Genomic DNA, 14,884 nt, shown 5'->3' on the forward strand with positions numbered 1-14,884 from the left:
TCTATGAGGATGAGGAAGTGGAAAGACTTAAGAGCCAGCAGTGACCGATAGCTGCAAGGAAACAGTATCTTCCAGACACAACAGGACTGGTGCGCATATGATCTCACAAAGGTGTGACAATGTACACAAAATCTGCACAGGTACTAGTCAGACGGGGTCCCATCGATAAAATGAGAGTGGGCGTGTGACATTCTGATTTTCTACAAAAATTAGAACATTACATACTACTATGTCTTCCATTAAGAATTAATTCAGCTGGGCCTGTCAAGCATCTGGCCAAGAGACCATCCCTCAGGAAGGCTCATTCACATTAAGGCATGCTAAAGAGACAGGGGGAATAATTATCCCCTTGGTGGGATAATGTACTTTTGCTTCACAGAAACTCTGTCTTTGGTGCAATCTCTTACATTGCCTCTCCTATACAGTTCTGCTATGACTGCCTATTTCCTTAGTCCCAACTCCAAAAAGTATAACTGTTCTTTTTTCTTCTTTTCTATTTTTTTTTCTTTCTGATCCTGGCCAAAGACTAAGCATGTTTCCTCTGGCATTTTGGTACTTTCACACTCTTTCTCTAAAGCTATCCAAACCACACACTTTCTACCAAACCACACACCCATAAGGTATGGCTTTCTCTCTTCCTTTTCCCCATAACCCTCCTCTAAAATCTGGCAATTTAAGCCTGACTTCCCTATTGTTTTCTCTCAAAATTTAATAATATTGTCCACAAGCTTCCTAATCAGTCCATTTTTAAATTCTTTCATCAACAATACTAGGAATCTAAAGAGACCCTAATTTCCCTGGTACCATATAGTATCCAACACAGGGGTCCCCAAATTTTCTGGTGACAGAAGGTTAATGTGAGCCCAGGGGTTCAAGTATAGATGAGTAACACAGTGAGAACCTATCTAAAAAAACAGTATAATAATAAAAAATAAAACAAGCCATAAAATTGACCAAATAGATTTTTTTAAAGCAGAACACCTGCTAATGATTAAAAAGCCCTGAAGACCAAAACTTAATTAATTACAAGATGATCACGGCTAAGCTAGTAATGTGAATTGGACTCTTTCTCGTTTACCTGAAGTTGATTTCAAAGCTTCATCCAGTTCCTTGCATTTCTTATCTGATGAGGATCCAAAAAAGAACGAGGAATCCTGAAGAAGAACATTCTTTCCCCTTGTCTGACCCAAAATCTGGGAAGAAATGCAAAAGCCAAGGTTTAGTTTCTGTGTTCATTAAAGATGTTCTTTGGGGTGTATCTGGGGGTGAAAGCAGAGATTAGAAGTGGTTTCCGGCTGGCTGTGGTAATTTACAAACTATGAATCATTTCAAGTGCTCTCTAAGAGCAGAGTTCAGAAAAGAGGGTACTGTAATTTGTTCTTTTCCTCCTATTAGCTTTGGCCGAAGGGCAAGGGTGTGAAGAAATCCCAAGTGATTTTCACATAAATGAGTAGAGGGAGCAGAAACTGAATACTTCAATGAGTTGCATCTCTTTCTCACTCACGGTCAGAGAAGGAACAGTGAAAGTGTTCCTCATCTGAGCAGATGGTGAGGGCCATCCTTTCAAGCTGGAATCCCCAAAGCAAGGATTCCAGTGGCATGTTCATTGTCTAAAAAAAAAAAAAAATCAGTCACCTTTAGCAGCACCGGGAGAAAGCTAGGTTGATTATGATTGCAGTTCATCCTGGCTTCTAATCCTTTCCTTGCAAAATGTGACCTCAAAGAGTCTCATCATAACACAAGTTTCCATTTCTCAGTGTGTGTGTGTGTGTGTGTGTGTGTGTGTGTGTGTGTGTGTGTGTGTGTGTGTGTGTGTTGGGGATCATAGTGCCCAACTCATGAGACAGAAGTGAGAATTCTGGGTATCCATGTGACTTGCCTGTCCCAAGGAAGGTATCTACCAAATGTTGATTTTCAGGGATGAGTTTTAAAAGAATTGCGAATGATAAAGAACAAAAAGCCAACAGGAAACTGCTTTAAAACATTTTTTTCCCAAGGAAGTTGTGGTGACACAGGGCGGTAATTCCAGTAACTGAGGGAGGTTACAACCTGAAGGAAGATCACAAGTTCAAGGCTGCCTGGGTTAGAATGAGTTCAAGGCCAACCTGAACAATTTGATGAGACCCTGTCTAAAATACAATTTTAAAAATAAAATTTTTTAAAAAGCTAAGTTTACAGTACAACAGTAGAGCACAAGGTAATCTCCCAGGAGTCTACAAGAATGACCCACGGTAAGACTCCTAGCAATAGTGGATAGATAGCCTGAACTGGCCATCTGCTGGGACCAGATTGGTGTCTAGACTAATTGTCATCAGAGAGACTTCAACCAGGAACTTGTGGAAAGAGATGTAGACCCACAGCCAAACATTAGCTGGAGCTGGAGGGATCCTACAGAAGATGGGGAGAAAGGATTATAGGAGCCAGAGAGGTCAAGGACACAAGAAAATTCACAGAATCAACTAACCCAACCCGGGCTCATGGGAGACTGAACCAACAACCAGGGAACCTGCATGAGACCCAACTAGGCCCTCTGTATATATGTTACATACAGTTGTGTAGCTTGGTCTTCATGAGGGACTCCTAACAGGGGGAACAGGGGCTGTCTCCGACTCTTTTACTGGCTTTTGCGACCCTAGTTATACTGGGTCACCTTGCCCAGCCTTAATACATGGGGAGAATTTAGTCTTACTGCAATTTGATAAGCCATGTTTTGTTGATACTCATGAAAGATCTGCCCTTTCCTAAACAGAAAGGGAGGAGGAATGAATTGGGGAAATGGGAACAGAGGGAGTGGGGAGAGAGACTTCAAGGAGAGGAGGGAGGGGAAACTGCAGTGGGGTATAAAATAAATTTATTTTTAAAAATATTGTTTAATCTTGACAATAAACTCTTAAGGAGATAAGAGAACCCTGTTCATCACTGTTGGGAGTGTCAACTGGTATAGCCACAGTAGAAATCAGGATGGAGCCATCATATGTTATTCCACCACCCCTGGTACTCCTAAATCCTAAGGACTGACTATATGTCAATACACTGAGAGACACATGCACATCCATGTTTATTGTGACATTAATTATGACACGGTAGAAGGTTATAGAGTCAGCCTAGATGTTCATCAACATATGAATGGATAAGGAAAATGTACATAAGCACCATGGAATTTTATTCTGCTAGAAAGAAAAATCAATGAAATGATGACATTTGCGGGAAAATTGAAGAAACTAGAAATCATTGTTAAGTCAAGTGAGCCAAAATTGGAAAGACAAATGCTAACAGTATTCCTTCATCTGTGGAACCTAGATTTAACTGTGGGGAGATTAGGGAGAGAGAGGAGGGCTAGAAATAGGTCCATGAGAGAAGAAGAAGAAGGAGGAGGAGGAGGAGGAGGAGGAGGAGGAGGAGGAGGAGGAGGAGAAGAAGAAGAAATCTTGGCCAAAAGAGAGTGATAGAATATACATGACACAGAAGTAAATCAACTATGATAGGAGATGGGAACAGATCAGCAAGAGGGCAGCAGGGTACAGAGAAAAGGCCACGAACAAGGGAAATAAATAAGAACCAAAAATGTATGAAGATGTGTAACAAATCATTGCTTTGTAAGCTAACTTAGACATCTGTTTTTTTTAAAAAAAAAAAAAAAAAAAAAAGTACTTTTTAATCCAAGAAATGGGAAAGATTGTAAAGTATTACAGAAAATCTAACACCCCCCCTAGAAACAGCTGATAATGGTAATGGTTTAACTTGATATTATTCAAGAGTAGGCACACATTTCTCAAATCATGTGAGAATTTAAGTAGAGTACAATAAATTCCTGCAATTTTGGACTCCTTGGCAGTTTAAGTCTCTATCAAATTTTAAGGCTTAAAAGTTTAAGTTAACCATGTGTATTCTACCATTTAAATTCTTCAAATGCTTTCAGATAACATTCTTAATACCATACCATTGTGTTTGGTATTTCCTGAATCCATATAAAATATAACTTTATATTCTCCTCCTAAGGATCCGGACTGCAGATAATGTGTCCCATACTGGTCAATTAACCGTCGGTAGGCGCTGTAGTCATACAGAGTGGGAAGATGAGAGAGTTCCTTCCAGAATGGCTCAGCAAGTTGTAGAAATTCAGGATTATTATTAATGAACTGGGCCACTTCAACACTGTTTTGAACAACCAACAATTTATAACTCTGTGGGAAAAAGAGAGAGTAAAGGGAGTTTTAAGTGGAAGATAAAAAGATACAAAAAATAGTTCCCTATCCATCATCTTGATTGGGAGGGAGGGAAGGGAAATAATGTAACAAGCCAGTCACCATGGTGCACACCTATAATCCCAGCACATGGAAGATGGAAGTAAGATGATCAGTAGTTCAAAGCTAGCATCAGCTACATGGCAAATTCAAGGCCAGACTGGGACTACATAAGACTCTGTCTCAAAGAATAATAATAATAATAATAAATATTTAAAAAGAAAAAGATAAATATACTGTCAAAAATAACAAAAAAAAATTGTACCTTTAAAGAATGCATTGTCTCTTCAAGGAGTTATTTTTTGCCTTAATATAAATCAGAAAACTAATACTTTTGATAAAATATAGTTTTGTTAATGTTAATAACACTCAATACTAGTTAAAAACAGAAAAAAATAGTTAATGTTTCATACTAACCTTTTTCATGTAGATTTCCTTGGTCTTTGAATTATGACTGTGCTTACTATTAGATGAGGAAGAGAAAATAGAGAACTTCCTTGAACCAGATGATGTATGTTCCGAGGATGTGTCCTTTAGGTAAGACCAACTACTGTTGTAAAACTCAAAGTCAAAATCATTATTCACTTTGACCTATAAAGGGAAGAAGAATTTTTACTATAACAAAATGAGGGCTTGGTATATATCCAAGATGCTTTTGTTATATCATTTAAGATGCATGTTTTCAGGACTGAAGAGATGGCTCAGCAGTTAAGAACACTGACTGCTCTTCCAGAAGACCCGGGTTCAATTCTCAACACCCACATGGCCACTCACAACTGTCTGTAACTCCAAGATCTAACACCCTCACACAGACATACATGCAGGCAAAATACCAATGCACATTAAATAAAAATAAATAAATTGGAAAAAAATATGTGCTTCCTTCACATAGTCTCCCACGAACACAAATCTCTGCACTTACACAAAACAACTATAACTGGTACCAAACTGTCTAAAGAAAGTGTTTGTTCTAAGACAATTCTGCTGAGCAAGAGCTGTAGTATAACCAACAGCAACTCCACATGATTCACAGAATGCATTTGTGTACAAATATGTTCCATTTTCTTTACTTAGCATTTAGCCCAGAAGTGAGCGAATTCATACAGCTACACCAACAGCGAACTTGAAGCATTCTCCTCTTGATTTGAAATAAATGGGTGATGTGAAACAATTAGATCATTTGGACTTTGTGACATGACACTAGTTTAAACTTTCCTGCTTCTATTGAATTAATGCTAACATTCAATTCCCTTTTTCCAATGTTAAATGAAAGGGAAAAAAAGGACTATCCCACAAGAATTTTAAAACAGACTATAGGTTAGTCACATGTGGCAGAGAAGTGTCTTTCGTGGAGAAACAAATGACTTGTCTATTATTGATTATACCTTGCATCAGAGTAAAATGATCATATGGACTGGAGAAATAGAGCAAGAGTCTTGTGGAAAGCATGATGGTGACTACTTTAGGCTGTCTGTCCCCTGTGTAAAGAATATCCCACACCAAATCCATAAGTCACACTCTATGGCTACAGGCTCCAGCACTAAAGAATGACATTTTTTTTCACTATTTTGAAAGGCAATTTCTTGTGTAAAAGTTTCTTAGTTTCTTGAAATTATAGGCAACAAAACTGCTAAAAATGTGAGTTCCCACAGTGCAAAACAAAACTTGCTAAAAGGTTTCCTTTCTCGGTTTCCATTTTATGTATCCGTCAATTTGGAGCTCACCTTCCACAAACATTTCTACTTCACACACATTTGTTTTCATGATAAAAGCATAAATAAATATTACTAAAACCTAAAGAAAATACGGACTGTGTACACCATAAATATTCTTTAATAAAACAATGGAATAGTGTCATTTGCAGAATAATTGATGGAAGTAAACATAATCGCTAGTGAAATAACCCAAACTCAGAAAGTCAACTGCTGTGTGTTTTCTCTCATATGGGGATTCTACAGTTAAAGATGGTAGACAGGAGAGATAGCTGGATGGATGGATGGATGGATGGATGGATGGATGGATGGATGGACGATAGGTAGATAGAGATAGAGACAAACAGGCAGATAGACAGACAGACAGACAAGCAGGAGACTATTTGGTGGAAGAGAGGACATCAGTAGGAGAAGAGAAGGGGACACAAAACCTAATGAAAGTGAATATGAGCAAAGCAGGATGACAGGCGTATGTGAAAATATGATACAAGCATTGCAGCTCATAGTTGTAATCTCGTCACTTCAAAGGTGAGGCAGGAGGATTATGACACAGTTGAGGTTGGGTTAATTTGTGAGTTCCAGGCCAGCTTGAGTTATAGAGTGAGATTATCTCAAAGAAAGAAAAATAAAGAAAGAAGGAAAGTAGCATAATGAAATTGTTTCATATGCACACACACTAAACACAGAAATCAACAAAAGGTGGGTTTCGATGAATTTAATTCTATTAGAATATTGTTTTCATTATGCACAACTACACACATACATATGCCAAAAAATAATAATAATAAAATAACTAAGAAGGTTTCTATAATCATAACAATGTCTCCGTGCCATTTGGCTTCAGATAACCAATATTTTGGTTGTTTTTATTTGTATTTCTTTTGAGAAACAAGAATCTAATGCCAACTTTTTTGCTTCTTTTCCCCCACCTTCAAATCTACAATCCAAATCTCTGATTCCTGATTATGCGAATAATACTCTTGGCTGCCTTGCTGCAACCTCTCCTCGCTCCTTTGCACCCTACACAGGGCTACAGGAATGATCTTTTTCAAGATAGTGTGACCTTATTAATTGTCAAAGAACAGGTTCTCCCAATCACTAATTTAAACATCCAACACCCTAACATCTCAAGGTATTTTGACTCAACTTATTATTTACACACCTGTCATTCAACATCACAGAAACCTGTTCTTCAACTTCTCTATTGCTACCAATACTTTTCACTTTTTTTAGCTGCCCTCAAATTTCAGCTCAGCCTTCATAGTTCTTTGCCTACCAGTGTCTTCTCTCTGAAAACCTCTTCTTGTCTCCTCACTACATTGTATCTTTCTCTGACTATATCAGAAACCACTTTATCTCTATCAGAAAATCTCTCTTCTCTCCTCTCTCCTTTTTCCTCTCCATTTCCTGATCTTTCCTAACCTTCATTCTTTGGCCCAGCCAATTTTAACTCCTTTTACTGATTGAGACTTTCTGTTTTTGAGAAGCAACTATTTTGTCACTTTTTTCCTCTCTCCTCCTCCTTCTTCTATCATCCCTATTATAACTAAAACTATTATGAAAGCATAGTATAAATGTTTATAGCATAAATAGCTATGCATATAAATACATAGATAGGATCTATACGTATATATTACATAGTATATATAGTAGTAGATCCAGGCATGTACTCATAATGTTTAGGACTGAAGTAAATTGGGTCTCAGATATTTTATCTTAGTACATTTGCACATGTAATGAGATATGATGAGAATGAAACATGTCTGACACAAAATATATTTTTGCTTCATATATGCCTTATACACATAGCCTAAAGTTAATCTTATATAATATTTTGTGCATGGAACATAGTTTCAAGATGTGGAATTTTCTACTTCATGTCAATAATCCAGAACTTTAATTGAGATTTTTAGATTAAGTGCAATCAACTGGGGTTTTTTTGTTTGGTTTGATTTTGGTTTTGGTTTTGTTGAGACTGGATGTTTCTGTGTAGTTCTGGCTGTCTCAGAACTCCCTCTGTAGACCAGGCTAGCCTCGAACTCACAAAGATCCACCTGCCTCTGCCTGCCAAGTGCTGGGATGAAAGCTGTGTGCCACCACTGCTCAGCTCAACAATCAACCTTTATAAGGAAAAAATATCCATATGAAAAAAATCCATGTGAAAATATTGGAACAGTGCCTAGAATATGAAGGTTCTCATATGAGAACTACTTTTCTCACTGTCCAAATTACTCCTGATTAGAAGGTAGATGAAACAGTTTTAACATATATCTTCCTCACATCAATAAAGGAAGCAGTAATTTAACATTATAGTTGACTTTTTCATTATTCCTTTGTATGCAAGGTCTCTTTTCAAACAACATGATGAAATATGAAAAACATTCATAACCAAAGTCAGGAGATTCAATGAACCATTTCCAACATGATCTATAATTCATTCCCATCTGTAACATGCCACATGCTGAGAATGAAGGAAGCCCAGTGTCACCTTCTCAAGCAACTCAGGAGCCCTCATGAGTAATTGGTTCTCAGTAGCCTTTCGTGTGTGAGAAGTACGAATAAGCAGAGAACGGCTATGACAAGGTTAGTGGCTTAGTCAGAAGGAAACCAGGTTTTCCCTAAAAGTCTGAATTGCTAATAACCAACATGCAGATTTCAAGAAATCATACATGTTTATGCTTACTAATATTGGTGTCCCGAATAAGTCAAAGCCACCCTCTGCCCTGTGGAAGCTGACCACACAGTGAGCCCCAGGTCACTGGGAACTCTCCTGAGCTCTTGCTGCCCCCATCTCCATGTCTGCATTTAGCACTCAGATGACTGGTTCACTGCCTGTTGCTTCCACCTCACTTCGCTCAGGATGGATTTGCAAATCATTACTATTCTGCTCTCAGTAACAGGCTATAATTTCCCTCTACTTCTGACAAACACCTTCACTCTCAGTGACGGGAAAGGCATTTCAGACATCAATCCCCAAACCAAGTCCTGCTGAGGAAAATGAATGTCAGCATCACGCTGTTGTTAAATCATTCTCTTCAGAGGCCACAGGCTTCTAGCACGTCTCTCTTCCAACTAACTCGGAAATATTCTCCCTCATTATTTCCTCTTCTCTTGTAATGTTCTAAATTTGACCCTTTTGAAAATTTATATGCAATTTCTCTCCCTTATAATTATGAAAGAATTAGTAACATATCCTTCCAGGAACAGTAATTGAACAATAATTATTAGCATCTACATGCACATATCTCACGTTCTCCCTCCTAGACAGAGGTTAGATTATAGCACATGTTATTTATTATATAGAATTCTGAACTGAAAAAAGAAATCAAATGTAAGAAATGAGGAAAACAAAATATAATAGGAAAATAAAGGGCTGCAGAATCTGATTCTCTCAATCTAGGTTATACTGTTTTAATATGGGAATGTGGAATAAGCCAGAGTCCTCTGAGCCTCAATTTACACATGACAAGATAGCAAACTGTTAGCTTCCAAGAATAATGCAAGGATTAAATTTATCCCTGTGGCTTAAAACAGAGCAAATACAGAGTAGATACTCAGAGCTTGGGAGCTATAGCTGTTTCTCAAGTCAGTTTTATGTCACACGTGGCTCGATAACCTTTTTTTAGCGTATTGAAACTGCACAAAAGGTAGAGGTTTTATGATGGCATTTCCGTACATGAATATCATGCACTTATGCCATATTCATCTCCTCTATTATTCACTTTCATTCCTCTTTTCCTTGCTGCCTTCCCCGTCCCTGGGACTCCTTTAGTTCCAGGATTTAATAAGTATTCACTGTAACTAACTCATTCTACTATAAACTGGAGGTTAGTGCTTAGTATTCATAGTTCAAAGCTGCTTCTGTAGAGGGCTAATCTGAGTGGGCAGAGGTCCTTCTGCCTCCACAGCAGTCATTTTTGTTTAAAAATTTGCAAGTTAAATGTAGGAGTAACTCAACCAGAAATGCAGGGAATTCTGAGATGAAGGACAGAAAAAGAGTATAAAAGGAGTTGCTGGAAGATGAATCCAACAGAGAGGTTAAAACAGAATGAGATGAGAAACCCAACTTTGGTGAGGCTATGAAGACAGTTTTGAGGGTCAGGATATGAACTGGAATGGGTGGAATGTGTTCAGGGTACTGTACTGGAAAACCCTCTTCCTCCACCCAAATCCTCCAGAAAATCTCCAAAATCCTTAAGTATTTTGTATGAGCAGATTTGGTGTTGGTACCAAGAAACAGGATGAACACAGCAAGGGCATCTGAAGAGCAGGAACTTGGAGCAAGAGGAGAGACCCTCATCAAAAGCAAAGATGAGTAGTCAGGTAGGACCAGCATGGAGCCGTGACTGCTTGTCCACACTGACGCAGCCATTTTGGAATCATAGTAAAGTTTCATTGTGCAGATCTTACAAAATGGTGATTTGAACAGTAGGTTTACAACCCAAAGAACTTGTGTAAGGTTGGTGCACAGGAATGTTGAAAGTATTTTCATAAGAAAAAGAAATGGGAACAGGAATAAAAACTCTATCTTCATTAACATGAATAAATCTCAAAAATATATTTTAGCAACAAAAAAATAACTCATAAAATAATATTATTCTGTTTCTGTAAATGACAAAAGCAGGCAAAACTAAGCCACAAGCAGTTATTTAGAAACACATAAATGCATGTAGATGTATATGTGATAAACATTCAGAGCAAAACAAGGAAAGTATTAGTACAAAATATATGACAGTGGCTTCCTGGGGGTGAGAGGAATGTTATCAAGGATGAGTATGTAGGAACCACTGGATATGCTCTACTCCAACATGTGGATAGTAGAAATACATAGGCATTTGCTTCATTGGTTTTCTTCCAATTGCAAACAGATGTTACCAGATTCCTTTGTAAATATAAGTTGTTTCACAATTTTAAAATAATTATTTTTAATGAACTACCACTATAACAGAGTAAGGAAATCATTTCAACCAGTCACAGCCAGAATCTTGAATGTCAACACTCACATAGTACAGATGATAAAAGGTCCTGAGCTCACATGAACCATCAGCTTAAAAGACATGTTAAAAGTATTATTGACTTGTATTTTAGAATTCAAAACAGGCATTCTCTTTAAGCATACATAAAATTGATGAAAATTGACCAAAGAACTCCCAGCAGCTAGGACTGAATGCACAAGGCCTGCAGCAGCCAACATCCCAGTATGAATGATGGAGGGGCTAAGGAAGTCTCATCCTTTGCTAGGAAGCTATTGGCAACTGATGGCTGCTAGAAGAGGTAAAGATGATTTTCTCCAGGGATGTGGAACCTGAGACACTACCCAGGCTCCATTAGATGGTTCCTCAGCCATGCACACACCGATGTCAGTAAGTGGACTCAGTGGTTTGGGTTCTGGTTTTTTCTAACAAACAGGACATGAAGTTGGAAGGCAAAAGTAATAATAGGGGAAGAATTAGAGAAGGGAATGCTGATATCAAAGCATTATATATAACATAAATATCTATCATATTATATATGTTATATCTATGTGTATGTATGTATGTATGTATCAAATTTTAAAAACAATTTTAAAAAACTGACCACATATTAGGCTATAAGCAAATTCCTAACGAGTATTGAAATCTTGATGCATATAAACAATGATTGGTGACAAGTCATGAATTAAAATTAACTAAATCAGTGTAGTTAAGTACCTGAAATGTATAAGAGAGGATATTTCCACTCAGTCTGTAGAAATCTTTTCCATCCCCACTGAACACTTTCCGGCATTGACCACCAAAACTTTTGGTGTTGATGACTCTGTTCCTAAACTGATCAGTGAGCACATTGTAACTGTGAGGAGAAGAGAAAGGAGACAGAGGCAGGGTGAGGGTGGTGGCAATTAAAAACCAAAACTAGTACTTGTGGGAGGGGAAAAAAACGAGCAAAGCCTTCTAGAAATCAGTCATCAAAATCCTCTACAGTGTAACACCTGAGAAGCTGTACAAACAGGAGTAACACCCTAATGCCCGCCATGCATTAAGCTCCTCCTGATGGCAGGATAATTAACACTAACAGAAAAGGAAATCCAACATCCTGTCAGCCTGAGAACATATTTGGGAAGCACGGGCCTGTTGTATCTATGGCAACAGCTGCTTCAGAATTGATCCTATAGATAAAGCCAATACAATTAAGGTTACCGGGGAGCAGAGATTGCTTTCCACCTGGAGTTCCTAGCTGATTCTCTTAGCATGCTCAAGAGTATTCCTGAAAGTAACTCTGCCCTGTTTTTCTGTTAATAAACTTGAAGCTGTTGTAGGGAAATTCACATTGATTTTTCTAAGATTATTTTAGAAAATAGAAGCCTAGAATTGACTTAATCCTAATTTTTTAAAAGAAAGTTGTTTTTTTTTAAATTGGTTTTTTCGAGACAGGGTTTCCCTATGTAGCTTTGCGCCTTTCCTGGAACTCACTTGGTAGCCCAGGAGGCTGGCCTCAAACTCACAGAGATCCGCCTGGCTCTGCCTCCCGAGTGAGAAAAGAAAGCTTCCCTTACGTTTTCAACTATGTCCCTCTCTCTTCTCTCTTCTCTCCTCTTCCTCTTCTTCTTCTCTCTTACTCTCTATTTCATTGTTTCTCTCTCTCTCCTCCTCCTCCTCCTCCTCCTCCTCCTCCTCCTCCTCCTCCTCCTCCTCCTCCTCTTTCCACTCTCTGTTTTGCTCTCCTTCTTCTCCTTCTCCTTCTTTTCCTCCTCCTAGAGTGACCAACTGTCCAGATTTCCTGGGGCAGAGGGGTTTCCCTTGACCTAAGATTTTCAGCACTACATCCTGGTGTATCTGAAACAACAGCTGGCTCTACATCTGACTACATGTATCTATAGGTATTCAGCTATGAATTTTTAATTGCAGCAGGATTCTGCAAAGATGTCTGAGCTGTTGGGTAACTTACTGTTAGACTCATCAGGCCATAAAACAGAACAAAAGTAAAAACTACAGCCTATTGGTATCCTAGGCAGGCTCTCAGAACCTTACCCATTACCAGTAAGTTCTATGTTGGGAGGAGGTTTATCAATGTCACAGGAAGGTCTGCTGTCTGCATCCTCACATCTGTCTTCATCAGCACCATCTTCTTCACAGTCAGAATCCCCATTGCAAACCAAGGATTTGCTGATGCACTGACCTGGACAGGAGAGAAGTGCTCATAAAATATGGAAGAAGGAGGAGGGAAAACAACGGCTGGGACCACTCCAGCACTGCGCTGATGGATTAGTGTGGGTCCCAGACGAATCTTCAGATTGTCTAGAAAAGAACTAGTGATGGTACTGATCTCCATTTTGAAGCACACAGAACTGATTCTCACCTTCTCCTGGTGCAAATTGAAAATAGACCTGAACTCAAAAGTCCAGAGTCAAACCCATAAATCACCGAGCGTTTTTGTCTACATCCTCCAAGTTCCACACAATGCTATTTACTGGTTAAAAACAGATTGATGTCCTACTCCTTGACTTTTTTATTTTGTTTCTGTAGTTGTTAATCTAGACGTCAGACTTGTTATTTTCTTGGTTATTAAGAATTTTTTAGAGCAAAGAAAATAGATCAAGGAGCTAGAGAGATGGCTCAGCAGTTAAGAGCACTGACTGTTCCTCCAGAGGATCCAAGTTCAATTCCCAACACCCACATGGCAGCTCACAACTCCAGTTGTAACTCCATTTCCAGGGGATCACACACCCATAGCAAAACACCAATGCAAAAATAAAATAAAATAAAATAAAAATAAATAAATTAAAAAAGAAACTAGATCAAATGGTTGAAATTCAGCATTTTTCAGCATCTACTCTGCAGAAGACTTGCTGGTGTTAAGAAACAGATTTGTATGGTCTGACCATTGCCAGACTTTTCATATGCTGTATAATCTGCTAGTAAAGGCTATTAAGACAGGAACCATTACAAGTCACAACATCATTGTTGTGAGAATTCAGAATACTGGAAAAGCATCAGTGAGTACCAGATGACCTCGGCCGTGTCTTCTCCCCAGCACCATCCCAGCCTTTTCCTTACCAGTCTTCCTATGCCTTCTGCATATTGGACCATTTGCATGAATGCAGGTCCAAGTTGTCTGTCATATCAATGACCTAATACATCATTCTCTTTATCTAGAAGGATATTCTCTACTCCTCTCTGCTGTGTCTTTTAATTATCAAATTAAATATTATCCCTTTTTGAAAACTATCGTTATCCCTCAGACTATGAAGGTCATTCTTTGCCTATTTCTTCAAAGGATGCTTTGTGCACAGAAATTTTTATAGTACAATATATAGCTCATTCTATATATCACTCAAGGCAATACAGCAAGCATCTGTTGAGAGTCTGTTATGTTCCAGGCATTCCTCAGGAGAAAATAAACAAAATAGAGCTTATGTCTACAAAACTTCAGAGAGATATACAGGTCACCAATTTGGATTACGGAAAGTGTAAGATAGACAGTGAGCACAGAGAAGTGATTTGTTGGTTAATTCTCTCTCCTGGGGGATTAGCAATGGCTTCCCAAAGCAGCTATCACCTAATTTGAGTTTTCCAAGTAAAACAGGAGCTTTACAAGTATTATTTAAGAGCAACTATAGACCTTGATGCTCTCAGTCCTAAATGAAATATCTTTATCAAAACCCCCTCCTCAATGCACAGGGATCTATGTGGAAGACAAGGTGAAAAGATCATAAGAGTTAGTTATGATGAATGACCCCAAGCAAATAGCATTTTCCATGTAGTTTCCATGTACATAGTTTCCATATGTACATATGACAACATGCACAAGACCTGCATAAGTTCAGGTCAAACAGGGTCCCAACACTGAGAAGGGAAAGTGGACATAGGGTTCCACTCCTACCAAGAAGCTATTTACAACTTATACCCACTAGCAAAAGGAACATCATTTTTCTCCACTGGAGAGGTACTG

At 38.4% G+C, this 14,884-nt stretch overlaps 1 protein-coding gene across 1 annotated transcript in view; it reads right to left on the reverse strand.

Annotated features, from left to right (window-relative positions):
* Window positions 1–14,884, reverse strand: part of C7 (complement C7) — a 61,887-nt gene that overhangs the window by 31,902 nt on the left and 15,101 nt on the right. The window contains 6 exon segments of the mRNA XM_036207419.1: window positions 1,079–1,127; window positions 1,129–1,193; window positions 3,941–4,184; window positions 4,662–4,835; window positions 11,647–11,785; window positions 12,964–13,111. Coding sequence (XP_036063312.1) covers window positions 1,079–1,127; window positions 1,129–1,193; window positions 3,941–4,184; window positions 4,662–4,835; window positions 11,647–11,785; window positions 12,964–13,111 — 819 coding nt within the window.

The sequence above is a fragment of the Onychomys torridus genome, chromosome 15 (assembly GCF_903995425.1).
Source record: "Onychomys torridus chromosome 15, mOncTor1.1, whole genome shotgun sequence".
Classification (NCBI taxonomy): Eukaryota; Metazoa; Chordata; class Mammalia; order Rodentia; family Cricetidae; genus Onychomys; species Onychomys torridus.